The following is a 15,328-nucleotide window of genomic DNA, read 5'->3' on the forward strand; positions in this document are numbered from 1 at the left end:
ACTTTGAATAAATGCTCTCTGCCAAGCGACACGATCAACAAAAGTTCTGTGTGAGCACAGGAGTCTCCAGGGCCCAGAAGGTGAACACAGAACACAGCCCATGGGGGAGGATGGGGGAACAAGAGAGTTAACGTCCCAAAAGCCTCCCAGAGGATGGTACTAGAGGTCTGGAAAATGAGGGCAAGATTCCCATCAGAGAGTGGAATCTGGCTTTAAGAAAGAATCTTCCAGGGATCCCTGGGTGGCGCAGCGGTTTGGCGCCTGCCTTTGGCCCAGGGCGCGATCCTGGAGACCTGGGATCAAATCCCACGTCGGGCTCCCGGTGCATGGAGCCTGCTTCTCCCTCTGCCTGTGTCTCTGCCTCTCTCTCTCTCTCTCTCTGTGTGACTATCATAAATAAATTTTAAAAAATTAAAAAAAAAAAAGAAAAAAAAAGAAAGAATCTTCCAAATGCCTATCCAGTGGACTTTCATCATTACCACTGACTCGAAATCTCTGAGCTTCCTCCATTTTTCTTCAGTTGGGATGTCTATTATGGTTCTTGTGCCCCACCAGAGCACAGGGCATACAAGAGTTATCACATCTAGTCTTTGAGGTTTGTTCCCACCAGACCACAGGAAGTCACACCCTGTCCATTGAGGGGAATGGAGCATCACTAAGAGATTGTGGATATTTAGGGTGTGAAGGGTCCTCTAGCAGGTGTGTATTGAACTAGCCACTCACTCATCTAGGTGGACAAAGCTTTCATCAAACATTCTCTGCAGGGACATTGAACAAAAAAGAGGGCCATTTTCTCCATAAATCTCAAGAAAAACCTATAGAATTTTGTTTTATGGACTTAAAAGAATTTTTATTTACAGTCAAAATATGATGTGGTTTTCAGACTTTATGGCAAGTATTAGAATTATTTGGAAAGTTTACTAACACAGAGATTGCTTGGCCCCACTCCTAGAATTTCTGACTCATTTTACTGAAGATGGAGCCTGAGAATTTGCATTTGTGGCAGGTCCCCAGGTGAAACTGAAATCACCTTTGGTTGATGGCAATGTGAGAACTGGTGCATTATACCACTTTGTAGCTGATGTGGCCACACAATATGGAAATGGCTTTCCTCATTCTGAAAACAGTAGACAAGGACTCTCCTCTAGTCCACACTGAGACAGGGATAGCCCTAGGCCTATATTCTGGGACACAGATACATAAATAGTTGTAAGAACTGGAATAACCAGAACTCTCACTGGGGAAGCTTCATTTTTCTCATAATAGAAATATTACCAGAAGAGACTTGGTTTTCTTTTCCAGTTTCTATTTTTGCATTTACACTACATATACTAACACTCACTCAGCTACCAGAGCAGCTGGTGCGTACTTCTTGTGTGAACGTACACAGGTGCTTGCCATACAGATATCTGAAGAGTAAAACGTGCTTTCCCTGTGCTTCTCCCCTCTGGGTACCTCTATAATAAGATTTAAACATTGCGATCCAATAGTTCGCTTGAGTGCAAATTCAAAACAAACAAACAACAAAAAAAAATCCCAGTTTTCCTAGTTTCCTTCTGCAGCATTTCTTGTACATCTAACGTACATTTCTTTTTCTTTAAGATTTTATTTATTTATTTGAGAGAGAGCATGAGCAGGGGGAGGGGCAGAGGCAGAGGGACAAGCAGACTTCCCCACTGAACAGGGAGCCTGATGCAGGACTCCATCCCAGGACCCTGAGATTATGACCTGAGCCAAAGGCAGATGCTTATCTGACCATGCTACCCAGGTGCCCCTAACATACATTTCTGTAAATACATACTAGAATTTATAACTCATGAATGACACCTAAAAGTAAGGGTTTCCCATTGGAGTAGGCTTGACTGTGTGTCCCAATAAAAGGGTAGAGGACTGTCAAGAGGAGGAGCTTCTGCTTCCCCCTGCAGCACGCAGACACAACCTGCCATAAATAAGCCTTTCTCCAAGACTGATTTACCTGCTTCAGCTGTATTCAATTGTACTGGAGAATAGGCGTCAGTCATGCTCAGCATAATTTCCTGCGGTCAAAGTCTCCAAGTGTTGTTACCTTTTTTCCTCTTGGGTCTACACACACAGTAATCCCTTTGCAATCAACGGTATGAATAAGGAAAAAGCAAAGAAAATACATTTCCTCCATCATAGCAAACCACTGCACTGGCAAATGGTGACATAGGAGTGCTGGATACCCACAGGATTTTAAGTGTCGCGGTGTTCAGGAAAGCCCAGGACGTGTACAGGTATTAGAAGGCATTTGGCTTAGGGTTAGTGCTCATGAGGGATGGTTGGTGGACCCTGAGAGGAGCTAACATTCCAGAAAAGGCAACATCAAAAGTGTCTCCTCTGAGACACCTGGGAGGCTCAGTTGGTGAACCGTCTGCCTCGGCATGATCCTGGGGTCCTGGGATCCAGCCCCCCACAGGGCTCCTTGCTCAGGGGGGAGCTTGCTTCTCCTTCTGCCTGCTGCTCACCCTGCTTGTGCTCCCACTCTCTCTCTCTCTCTGTGTTAAATAAATAAATAAATAAATAAATAAATAAATAAATAAATAAAAAAAAATAAAATCTTTTTAAAAATTTCCCTTCTGGCCTCTTTGGTTAATGTTGGTTAATGACTTTAGCTATTAATTATAATAAAAGGTAGCATGCACTTCTTATGTGCCAGGCACTATATTAAGGACATTTCATGCTTTAACCGATTTGATCCTCACACAGCACTATTATGAGTTGGGTAGTAGTAGTGGGATCAGCATTTCACAGGAGGACAGACGAAAGCACGAGAAACATTCAGTAATTTCCAGTGTCACAGCACATACACAGAGCCTGGGTTCAAATCCAGACAGGGCATCAGAGCCCATGGTTCTGATCATGTTTTCATTCATTCAGCCTCTACCTTCTGAATGCCTGTCATGTGCCCCATACTAATGCAGGGACTAGACACTCAGTCCTTAATGAAACAGCCCTCTTCCTTTCAGGGGCCCACAGACCACAGGGTAATAAGGGTGAGCACAGGGAGGATGGGTAAACATTGTGGTAATGAAGCAAGCTGCTTGGTGTTTGGTACCCGCATCCTTCTCCAAGCTGGGCTCCCTTGATGTCAGCTGATCTAGGACATCATTACAGCCTGAAGGAAGAAGTTCTGGCTCACTACAGGGTGGGGGACACAGGGTGCTGGAGGCGGGGCTCTTACTCAAGATTCATTTCCTAGTAGAGCCAGACCAGTTTTACTGTCCAGTTTCAGTTTCTGTTTCCTAAAGTGAACTGCAGGAAAACAAGGAAGAAGCGCCAGGAAGTGCTTGCATATACAGGTCTCCTTAGTGTCTCTCTCGGAGGCAGAGGAGGGAGACTTCTGAAGAGCACCGTAGCCAGAGCCACAGCCTTCCAGCACCGCTAAGAAGCACTCCACAATCATGAGGTAAAAATGCTCCTGCCCTGATTGTGCTGAAAATATCCAGTCTCTTGCTGTGAATGCAAATCCCACATGGCCACCCTCCTAAAGCCTAAGTTCCTGACTTGTTTTGCTTCTGCATTTGTTTGCAGCCTTGTGGTGCTCTAGCTGCAAGGCCTAGTGTTCCTCTTGCCAATGCTGGCTGGCTTATTTCTGAGATTTTTCTGCCCCAACTCTGTCAAGCTTCCTCAGGGTGCCTCACAGGGATGCTGACAGATGAGGTCCAGAGGAAGGAGGGAGGAAGGAGGAGAGAAAGAGAGAGAGGTGCTTCAATCAGGCAGGTGCTTCATTTAAAGATGGGGTGGGGCAGGGAAGACTCTCTTTTGTTTCCTATTTGAAAGGATTAAGTGAGAGGCTTTTAATAAGATTCTTATTTTATTTTAAGATTTTATTTATTTCTTCATGAGAGACACAGAAAGAGAGATGCAGAGACACAGGCAGAGGGAGAAGCAGGCTCCATGCAGGGCATCGGATGGGGGGGAAGGGGTTTTAGCCAAAGGCAGACACTCAACCACTGAGCCACCTAGGCGTCCCAGTAAGATTCTTATTTAATGAAGGATCTGTTTTTAGCAGATATGGTTAAGATGTACTCCAGGCAGCAACCCCAACTCATGCGAAGGTAGATTTCCTTTCATTCATCTTAGATTTGTATTAGGGCTGATAAGATATAGTCATTAATTCAACAGAATATATTTTACCCCCAAATGCTACTGATTGGCCTAAGTCCTTCTCTCTGAAGTATGGATTGGAGGTCAGATGCTTGAAGAAAAGAGCCCCCACCTCTAAAATGCTCTTTTGCACCGATTGCCCTGGGAGGAAGTAGGGTAGGAAGGGAGCTTTCTGTTTTCTCCAATGTGAGGGTGGGATAGCCAGACTAGATGCCTCAGCCTCAGCCTCAGCCTCAGCCCTGGGAGCTCCAGAGTGCAGGGACACCAGCCCCAGCTTTGACTTCCTAGAGGACACATTGCCCTGCTTCTATAAGTTTCCTGATCTCTCTTCTCGAAGTGATACTTTTTCTGCAACTCTGCATGTCTGACAGGAAAGAAAAAGATCTGATGTATTTCCAGATGTCTGTTTCTAGGATAATTCAGAATATTTAGAAACCTTTTCTAACTTCTTAGAACTTTAGCATAGTCTTCTCTTAGACTCTGTCCCATAATAACACAGACCCATCAGTCTCTCTTCTAATTTTCTTTGATCCCTTAGTAATTAGGTGCTGTTGCCAGGCATTGGCCCTGCGCTCTAAGACAGTGGTTCTCAAATTTGAGCATGCATAAGATCTATCTGGAGGGCTTGCTAAAAACAATTCCTGGACTCAGCTCCCCACTTCAGATTCTGATTTGGTAATCCTAGGTTGAGGTGATGTGCCCAAGATTGCGAATCGGAGAAAACCACCAAGGAGCTGTTAGCAAGCTCGAGCTTGGGTCCAAGTATATCTGACACAGAGAGCAGGGACTTGGACCCCGAGGTGAATTACAGCTGGGTTTTATTAGCAAGGTAGAGCTTGGGTCCAAGTATACCCAACACAGCGGAGCAGGGACTTGGACCCCGAGGTGGGTTATAGCTGGGTTTTTATGGGCTGGTCTAGGGGTAAGGTGGGGTTTTGCAGTAAGGGTGGGGGTGTGAGAATCTCCAGTAAAGAGGTCTCACAAGCTCTTGCTTCCTTATTCCGATAAGGGCGTGCTTTGTGGGTTTTTTGTAGCCGGGGTAAGGTAGAGTTCAGTACCTGGTCACAGTGGCCTGGTCACAGTGGCCTGAGATGGCTGCCAAAGCTACAATGGCTGTACTTGTGCCAATGTTAAACTTGAATGGCCCTAATTTTCTCGGCCTCCACAGAGGTCCAAGGATGGGCATTTCTAACAGGCTCTTCGGTGCTAGTACTGCCCTCAGACACTGGTGCAGCATTAGCTCTGAACCTGGTGAACAGTGTCACTGTGACTTTTATGCAGACAAGAAGCAGAGGAAGAAACTGATGTGTGTAAACAGTTGGAACTTCTACAGTCATCAGGAGCATAAGTCTCAGAAGTCTCAGTCCAGGAAGCAAGTGTCTGGAACCAACTTCTGATTTATTCGTGGAAATGAAAGCCCATAATCGCACAGTGAAATTGGATGCTTTGGAATGGATACTCAAAGATTTTACATGTGTGTATAGTAAATGCCTCTATCCTGCAAATGCACAATTGACTATAGGCTTTATATGTTGGAGATAATTTCAACTGTATTCACTCTTTCTGTTTCTCTTATAAAAAATGAAAGTTGCCAGGCACCCAGGGGGACTTAGTCAGTTAAGGATCCCTCTCTTGATTTCTGTGGAGGTCATGATCTCAGGGTCTTGATATTAAGCCCCACATAGGGCTCCATACTCTGCAGGGAGTCTGCTTGAGATTCTCTCTCTTCCATTGCCCCTCTCCTCTCCCTGCTGCACTCACATGCTCGTGTGCTTGAGTGTGTGCACTCTCTTTCAAATAAATAAATCTTAAAAAAATTTTTTTTAATTAAAGGAGAGAGTTGCTAAAGAGCTTATGTGCTACGTTTATGTAATCTTATTGGGAAGAAAAATAGATCAGATTGGACATGAAATTTTCAAGGGAAGTCTACTGTCATTAGCATGCCAGATATCACACCAGGTATTCTCCTAGGCTCACAAACACACACACACACACACACACACACACACACACACACACCACCCATCCCACCGCATATTATATTAAGAGGCTCAGACAACGTGGCTCTCCACTAAGGCCTGTCCAGGACTTCAAGAGGACAGAGGGTCCTTCCCCATGCAGACACTCCTACCCATTCTCCTTCCTCTTTTCTGTTTATTCTACTTGGAGTAGTTAAGTCTCCATCTGACTCAAGTAGCATAAATGAACAGGAACTGACTTAAAGTTCCTGGAATGGCTCAGGACCCACATGCAGAACTGGAGCCCAGGAGGGCCAGAACACGACCATGGAAAGCTTGAGGGACCTAGACTTTGTATCTACTCCATGTGCCTCTAGGTCACCATCTCTCCAGGGCATGCTGCAGATCACATCCCCTTGAGCCCTCCAGCAAGCACAGTATTCTCCCTAACTCCAGACCACTGGCTCCCACCTGCCTCTTGTTTCCATTTCCAGCTTCCACTTGAGTTTGGGTGCCCAGCCCCAATGTAATCATCAACTTGGATGGGAAGGAGAGAGGGAGAGGGTGTAAAAAGTGAGAGATAGGGGGCAGGAAGAATGGGGGAATATAATCTTCCATTTGAAACACTTGACAAATATTTCAAAGATGGTTTTTGGCACACTGTGTAACTTTCCATGCATCTACTGTTTGTCTATGTCAGAATCTATAATATTTAGAATATTGGCTCCTCATAAAAGGGCTAATTAACACATACTATGAAAAAATATATTTTTAAATGAGAAAAAGCAATGTTTCAGGGATTCTAATACAGAGGCAATGCAGAGAAATGAGAAATGATTTTGGGCAGTTAATGATTTTTAACCTTCTCATCTCTGAAGTTATTCAGGATAGGGTTTCTGTGTGGTGAGTTTTCCTTATTTTACTTTACTTTTATTTTATTTTAATTTTATTTTAAAGAACCAATACTGAAGGGAATGGAATTCTTCTTAGAAGAGTTGCAAGAGTCCCTTAAGGGAAAAAGAGCATTACCCATAAGAAAAGATGCTAGGTATCTTGTGAACCTCCTCGTGTAACCACACTTCCAATACTGTGAACACAAACCACAGGAGAGGAAAAATAAAATTTCAAAAGATAATTAAAGCCACAAATGCAAAGATTTTAATAGACCAATACAAATGAGAAATGTTAAGATGTCAGTCTAAGAGATAGCAGTGAGGTGGAGGGGAGAAAAAGATTACATTTTATTTCAAGATAAAAGTTTAAAACATGGGATCCCTGGGTGGCTCAGTGGTTTAGCGCCTGCCTTTGGCCCAGGGCACGATCCTGGGGTCCCGGGATCGAGTCCTGCGTCGGGCTCCCGACATGGATGGAGCCTGCTTCTCCCTCTGCCTGTGTTTCTGCCTCTCTCTCTCTCTCTGTCTATCATAAATAAATAAATAAATAAATAAATAAATAAATAAATCTTTTAAAAAAAGTTTAAAACATTGCTAACATACATAATACTAAAGTAGTATGATGATGCAAAAGCAGAGGAAATAAGAATTTAGAATTATTGAAATATGATTTAAATAGTTAAAATGGGAAAGTTCAGACAAAATGAGAACAGAGATTGCTGAATTAATAAAAAGACAAGATAAGGGGCACCTGGGTGGCTCAGAGGTTGAGTGTCTGCCTTTGGCTCAGGTCATGATCCTGGGGTTCTGGGATGGAGTCCTGCATCAGGCTCTCCCTATAGGGAGCCTGCTTCTCCCTCTGCCTCTCTCTGTGTCTTTCATGATTAAACAAATAAAATCTTAACAAAACAAAAACAAAAACAAAATTGCCTTAAAAAACAAAAGACAAAACCAATTTGATAAAAAAAAAAAAGTTTGGATGACCAAATAAAATCAGTTAAGGATATAAAACTCAAATAATAAGAAATAGCAATAAGGACAAAAAAGGACAAATTAAGGACCAAGAAGCTAAAAATACAAAAGACAATGCATAGGGGTAATGAGATTAAAATCAAGCTGGGGAGACATTAACAGAATATACAATTCCAAAGCTAAAATTTTCAAATACAAAAGTAAATGCTAGGTAAGATGAAGAACATAAAGCAATCAAATAGCCTTTCTTCTTAAAAACTGCATCAAGTCAGGGCACCTGCATGGCTTAGTGGATTAGCTTTAGCTTTCCTTTAGCTGCGTTTAGCTGCCTTTAGCTCAGGTCATGATCTCAGGGTCCTGGGATCAAGTTCCATATTGAGCTCCCTGCTCAGTGGGCAGTCTGCTGCACCCTCTGCCCCTCCCCCTGCTCCTGCCCTGTTTGTTTCTTTCTCATAAAAACCATGGCCCTTTCCCTAATCCTTCCACTACCCACATCACCTAACCCCTGTGTCCCCGTGCATTTAATGCATACACCAAAATACAGAAACAAAAAGGAAATATTGTTCTTTTTTGATTGGGGTAAAAGCCCTGAGGAAGAGGAGGAGGAGATCTGTACTGCCATGCTTCCCGTTTCTTGTCAGGAGAATCCATGCTGTGTCTCAAAGCATCACCTTTCTGTTTTGCCTTCCAGCGAGAGCACCAGGAAGGCCTTAGAGAGCTGCCTATGGCAACTGAAATGCCATTTCACCTGGACCTTGGTGGATGGAGGAAAGTCCCTGGATGATTTTGAAGACAAAGTGTGCGATGCAACTGAATTCCAGAACAATGAGTTCAAAGCCACAGTGTTCAACATACTGGCCTACATAAAACACCGCAGAGGCCACAACAAGGCAGCCCTGGAATGCCTCTGGCAGGCAGAGGAGCTGATCCAGCGGGAGCACTCTGATCAAGCAGAGATCCGAAGTCTGGTCACCTGGGGTAACTATGCCTGGGTCTACTATCACCTGGGCAGATTTGCAGATGCTCAGATTTACGTGGACAAGGTAAGACGAGTATGTGAGAAGTCTCACAGCCCCTACAGCTTAGAGAGCCCTGAACTAGACTTCCAGGAGGGGTGGGCCCGGTTACAGTGTGGCAGGAAGCACAACGAGAGGGCCAAGGTGTGCTTTGAGAAGGCTCTGGAAAGGAATCCCAAGAACCCGGAATTCATCTCCGGACTAGCCATTGCGAGCTACCGGCTGGAGACCTGGCCACTGCCTCAGAATCCCATCAACCCTCTGAGGCGGGCCATTCGGCTGAATCCTGACAACCAATATGTGAAAGTCCTTTTGGCTCTGAAACTTCAAAAGATGAAGGAAGAAGGGGAAGGGGAGAGTCTTATTGAGGAAGTGCTGGAGGAAACCTCATGTGCAACAGATGTGCTTTGCGGAGCAGCAAAACTGTATCAAAGAAAAGGAGCACTGGACAAAGCTGTCGAACTGCTAAAAAAGGCTCTAGAAGGCATGCCAAACAATGCCTACCTGCACTGGCATATTGGATGCCTCTATAGGACAAAAGTCCTCGACCTATTGCAGGACACAGGAAAGAATGAAATGTACGGGAAGAGAGAGAAGTTAGAAGAAGCCATGGGACAAGCTGTGTATCATTTAAAGAGAGTGGATGAGGCCAATGCAAACCTATCTTGTGTCTGCTCCTATCTGGCCTGCCTCTATGCCCAAGCAGGTCAGTACGACAAAGCAGAGCACTACTTCCAAAAAGAATTCAGCAAAGAGCTTTCTCCTGGAGCCAAACAAGTGCTCCATCTGCGTTATGGCAACTTCCAGCTGTATGAAATGAAAAGAGAAGACAAGGCCATCCATCATTTCATAGAGGGCATGAAAATAGACCAGAAATCAAAGGAGAAAGAAAAGATGAAAAATAAGCTGCAAAAAATTGCCTGTATCAGGCTTTCTAAAAACAGAACTGATTCCGTGGCCTTGCACCTGTTGGCGTTTCTTCAGGAGCTGAATGGAGAAATGCAGCCAGCAGAGAACTCTGAGAGGCATCTGGACTCTAGAAGCTTCATCCCCCCAGCATCTTTCGCTGAGGAATGAGGAATCATGATATGGTGCCCATGGGATGATGGAGGGGAGGGAACAGAAACCCCTCCGCCAACTGGGTGTTCACGATATTTGACAAGTGGTAATGTGGGGTAGGCATGGGCTGAGCTGCTGGCTATGGGTCTGGACCAGGTTTGTGGAGGAAACTGCTGGGCCAAGTGTTAACATATGAATTGCTCAGGGAGTTCTGACAGGGAGTAGATTGGATGGGGCAGGGCCCCGGGGCTTGGTAAGGGGGCTACTTCCCATTGACGTCTTGGGAGCAATTTGCATTATGACATTCCCTTAGTCATCCTCCGTGGGGTGATGCCCTGGGTTTGTCTCTATGTTTATATAAAGCAGCCAGATCCCTCACATCTGTAACACTGTGGTCCATTTTTGTAATATTTTTCCACCCTTGGAGTCATTTTAGATCTTGTACAGTTTGGCCCTGCATAGACAGTAATGTGCTGTGTCCCTTCAAAGGCTGGAGGACCAAAGCCTCCATAAAGCTAGGAATCTCCTGTCCTTCACTTCTGCATCCTCCCCAGACAGTCCTCAATCTAGACTGTCCTAGAAAGCTTGAGTTCAATTGTCCCATTATGTGAGATGGGAACGTAATTTGAAAAAAAGAGAGCAGAGAACAGGCTGAACTTAGAAGGAACATATCCAAGACAAGCAATGGGGTTAGGCAATCAGGGTTCAAGAGTTTCAGGAGGCACATGGGTAGATTTTGCCTCCATCCTGCCCTCCCTATGTTACAGCAAATGAATAAAAAGGGAGATTCTGTACAACATGCCAGAAAGTAAAATAATACATTTATTTAAAACGTCTGGAAAAATAAATGTCACGCCAGTAGGGATGGGGATTGAGTAGACAAAAGAGAGAAACAGAGAAGAATGCTGGTTTGTTCTTAAAGACTGTAAATCATACGGAGAAAAATTTCACTTTCTTGGCCACTGTTAGGAAAATTTCCTTGTAAGCTGAAGACTTGCTTTGTTCAAACATGCTTGGCTGAGCCCAGGTCCAAGGTGATAGGAAAGCAGCAGAACAGAAGGCTCATTTGGATGCCAAGGACCTAGTGAAAGACCTTGTAAAGTGACATCACTAATGGAGAGTTTTCTCCTCCAATTAGACGTGTTATATATTAGGTGATAACAAAACTTTTTGCCCTGAAAATCTTCAAGGAAACCACAAAATTCATGGTTTGTTTGGGGTGATTGGGGTTTTCTGGGTGAATACTGAATGGCCAATGATATCAGTTTTAGTGTGAATCAAAACAGAGCTGACCCAGCACAAGACCCTCAGTCACCCTCTGGGTTGCAAAATGTTTGCCTATTCACATTATTTTAAATTTAAATAGTGATTACCAGGGGCTGAGGGTTGGGAAATAGGAGACATGTCTTTTAAGGGTAAAAACTTACAAATAATAAATAAGTCCTGAAGATCTAATGTATAGTATAACAACAATGTGGTATTATAATCATCAAGATCTAATGTATAGTAGACAACAACATTGTATTATAATCATCATACTTGCCAAGTTAGGGCAAGATCTTGATTATTCACACCACAGCAAAGAAATGATAAATATATGACACAATAGAGGTGATAACTATCACTACAGTCATATTACAATATATAAATGTATCAGATGAACCTTAAATTTGCACAGTATTATATGTAAAATGTATTTCAATGAAATTAAGTATATATTAACATTTTTATTAAGCAGTTAAAACATATAAACTTCGGGATTTTTTTAAATTAAAAATTCAACTACTGTAATGGTTTTCATGTTGTTTTCTGTATTAAAAATCATGTTGTGTGCACCGAGATCACCAGTACGCATAGTATGGATTCCTGAAAAAATCTGTAGATTTAATTAATAAATAACTTAGAGGTGATGGAACATAAAGGAGTGTTCTGGGTTTTTGGGCTTTTTTTTTTTTTTTTTGAAATTTTACTGTACCATAAATCTTCTAAATCCAGATACTGATTAGTGAAATATTATACTGCTTGTGAACTGGCTCCACATAACCTGGACTGGTCTAACATTATAAGCACTGAATAGAACAGACTTTTTTTCCCCTAAGCCTTAAGAATCCAGGATTTCAGCTTACACCCTGACACCCACCACCATCCACCCTCACGCACACAAGTCCCCTGCCCCACACTCTGACAGTGGGTGGACTGGTTCTCTTCTGTTATAGCTTATTAACAGCATGTGCTTCCATCTGCCTTCTATCTCCTCTTCTGGCCTCCATTATGAGAAATGAAGTATCACTCATTCTGTTACATGCCCGATTCTGGAGGCAACCTAAATGCATTTTGGAGAGTTTTCCCTACTAATCAAACAGAAAGAAACAAAAGGCCCTAAGCTCTGTCTTATTTTCTAAGAGGTCTTTGTGGAAAATGCAATTCACACTAGCTGCAAAGGTAAACTCATTCTATTGGACTGAATGGGACAAACATACCTTAGGAAAAGGTTTAGCTTTCTTATTATTGGATCTGGTACCTGGGGAGGAAAACCCGGGGCGTTGTGAGTGGAAGGTAAGATGAGCAGGTGTGCTTTTTTTAAAATATTTTATTTATGAGAGAGAGAGAGAGAGTGACAGACAGACAGAGACATAGGCAGAGGGAGAAGCAGACTCCATGCAGGGCACTTGCACTCCCACTGATATGGAACTTGATCCCGGGTCTCCAGGATCACGCTCTGGGCATGAAGCCACCCGGGCTGCCCATGCTTCTTTTTTTTTTTTAAGATTTTAAAATTTTATTTATTCATGAGAGACAGAGGAAGAGGCAAAGACAAAGGCAGAGGGGGGAGCCTAATGCAGGACTTGATCTCAGGACCCCAGGATCACACCCTGAGCTGAAGGCAGATGTTCAACCACTGAGCCACCCAGGCATCCCTGTGTACTGACCTTGAGAGAGGACCACTGGCACCTGTAGACTGCTGAGAAAGGAAGGTACACCAGGTGTGTGCAATCTTGTCCATGATGCATGTAACGCCAGCAAGACCTTCGCTGAAACAGGTTCCTGAAAGGAAAAAGGTAAAGCAAATAGGAAGGAGATAGGTGACATATTACCATCAATTTTTATTTGAAGACCAAAACCAATGGAAATGATTAGAAAACAATACATAAAATTATGTTTACACCTCATGTCTTCTGAAATCTCACAACAAATGGAGCCATGTTAACTGCAGTATGCCTAATTCCCTGGCTTTTAGCACATTTCCAGTGCAGGACAGTTGACTCCCCTCAGGTAGGCACCCAGGAAAATAAAAAGCCCCTGAAAGGCATGTTCTGGGTGTTGATGAACGAGTTTTTCGGAATGACCTGATCACACCTGTTATTTCCACACCCCAGCACCCACACTCACCCATGTCCTCCGCCCACAAAATTGCTTCAATACGTCTCATCATTCTGTATATCTGATTGCCACCTCGAGAGTCCTGATACCCTGGCCACGATGTTCTCAAATATGTTAGTGCCCATGAAGGAGTAAGAACTTCTCTCATCTGTATGGGGGCCAATGGGCACTGAGTATTTATCTGCCAGCCTCAGAGTCCTCAGTGAAAGGTTCACTAGCTTCTGCTCTTAGGCCCTTTTACCACCAAGCTCAGAGACAGTCCCCGGGGGCAGTAGACCTTGAGTTATGGTCCTTGTTCATCTTTCTTCCTACCTCCTGTCAACGACTTTCACAATCTGCACCCAGTACAACTGGAAGTGTGGAAGTGTCTGAATCCTGACACAGATAAAGGGGTACCTGGATGGTTCAGTGATTGAGTGTTGCCTTCGGCTCAGGTTGTGATCCCGGGGTCCTGGAATCGAGTTCTGCATCGGGCTCCCCATGGGGAGCCTGCTCTTCCCTCTGCCTATGTCTCTGCCTCTGTCTCTGTGTCTCTCAAGAATAAATAAATAAAATCTTTCAAATAAATAAATAAACACAGATAAAACTGCAAAGTCCCTGCCATATGGCCTTGGATGCCAACCTGGGAAGTGTGGATTCCACCCAGAGACCATGTGCTCCTGTCTCCCCACCCCCTTCCACCACCACTACACCCATAACCTAGTTTGGGGAAGGCAATAATTTAGTTTGACTCATCAATAAGAAAATTTCCTTATGGGTCAGGGTATAACTGCTTCTTACTGGTAATCTGTACTTTTCTGGGAGGCTGCAAGAGAGAAACAAACTAAAAATCCTTCATGTGACACAGTGCAGTGACTCTGACAAACTGTTTGGCAGTTCCTCAAATGGCTAACTGTAGAATTACCCATGATCGTACAGCCTGGCAATTCCACTCCTAGGTACATATACCCAAGGGAAAGGAAAACACGTTCCCACAAACTTGCATTTGAATTTTCATAACAGCATTATTCATAATAGTCAAAAAGTAGATTTGTTAATTGATGAATTGTCCTAATAAATAAGGTATATCTGCACAGTGGAATATTACTGAGCAGTATAAATAAGTATAATACTCACTACATTTATTCCAAATAAATAAAGCAGTGATATGCACTACAACATAGATGAACCTTGAAAACATTATGCTAAATGAAAGAAGCCAATCACCAAATGTCTATTAACATGAAATGCTCAGAGAAGGCAAAGTTATAGAGATAGACAGTAGATAGTGGTTGCCTAGGGCTGGGGTGAATGGTAGGATCATAGGTGATAGCAAAGGAGCATGGACTTTTCTTTTGAGGGTAATGAAAATCTTCTAAAATTAACTGTGATTATGATTTCACAGCTCTAGTGAATTGCTGAAAGCTATGGAATCAGACCTGCTAAGTGGGTAAGCTGAACAGTATATGGATTATATTTCAAGGTAACTATTTAAAAATTCATAACAGGGATCCCTGGGTGGCGCAGCGGTTTGGCGCCTGCCTTTGGCCCAGGGCGCGATCCTGGAGACCCGGGATCGAATCCCACATCAGGCTCCCGGTGCATGGAGCCTGCTTCTCCCTCTGCCTGTGTCTCTGCCTCTCTCTCTCTCTCTCTGTGACTATCATAAATAAATTTAAAAAAAAAAATTAAAAAAAAATAAAAATTCATAACAGCCAAAAAGTAGATTCACTGACTAATGAATTGACTCTTGTTCCAAAAATATAAAAGAAAGCAAGTTCTTCTATTGCTCTCTTTTTAACCTCTAGGTTTGTTTTCACTGTAAAGTATCTTTCTGGTTACTAGCATTTTAAATACTGTTATTGCTTTTGTACTCAACAGATATGTTGGAGAACTCTTGTATCCTATTGTCTGAGTATGGGCATGAAAATCTGGTCCTATG

The 15,328-nt window shown here is 43.3% G+C and overlaps 1 protein-coding gene across 1 annotated transcript; it reads left to right on the forward strand.

Annotated features, from left to right (window-relative positions):
• Positions 1-3,238: 3,238 nt before the first annotated feature.
• IFIT2 (interferon induced protein with tetratricopeptide repeats 2) lies at positions 3,239-11,947 on the forward strand. The gene is made up of 2 exons (XM_077894341.1): positions 3,239-3,427; positions 8,643-11,947. The coding sequence occupies exons 1-2, from the start codon at positions 3,423-3,425 to the stop codon at positions 10,042-10,044; spliced, it is 1,407 nt and encodes a 468-aa protein (XP_077750467.1). The 5' UTR covers positions 3,239-3,422; the 3' UTR covers positions 10,045-11,947.
• Positions 11,948-15,328: the final 3,381 nt, after the last annotated feature.

Source organism: Canis aureus, chromosome 4 (assembly GCF_053574225.1).
Source record: "Canis aureus isolate CA01 chromosome 4, VMU_Caureus_v.1.0, whole genome shotgun sequence".
Lineage (NCBI taxonomy): Eukaryota > Metazoa > Chordata > Mammalia > Carnivora > Canidae > Canis > Canis aureus.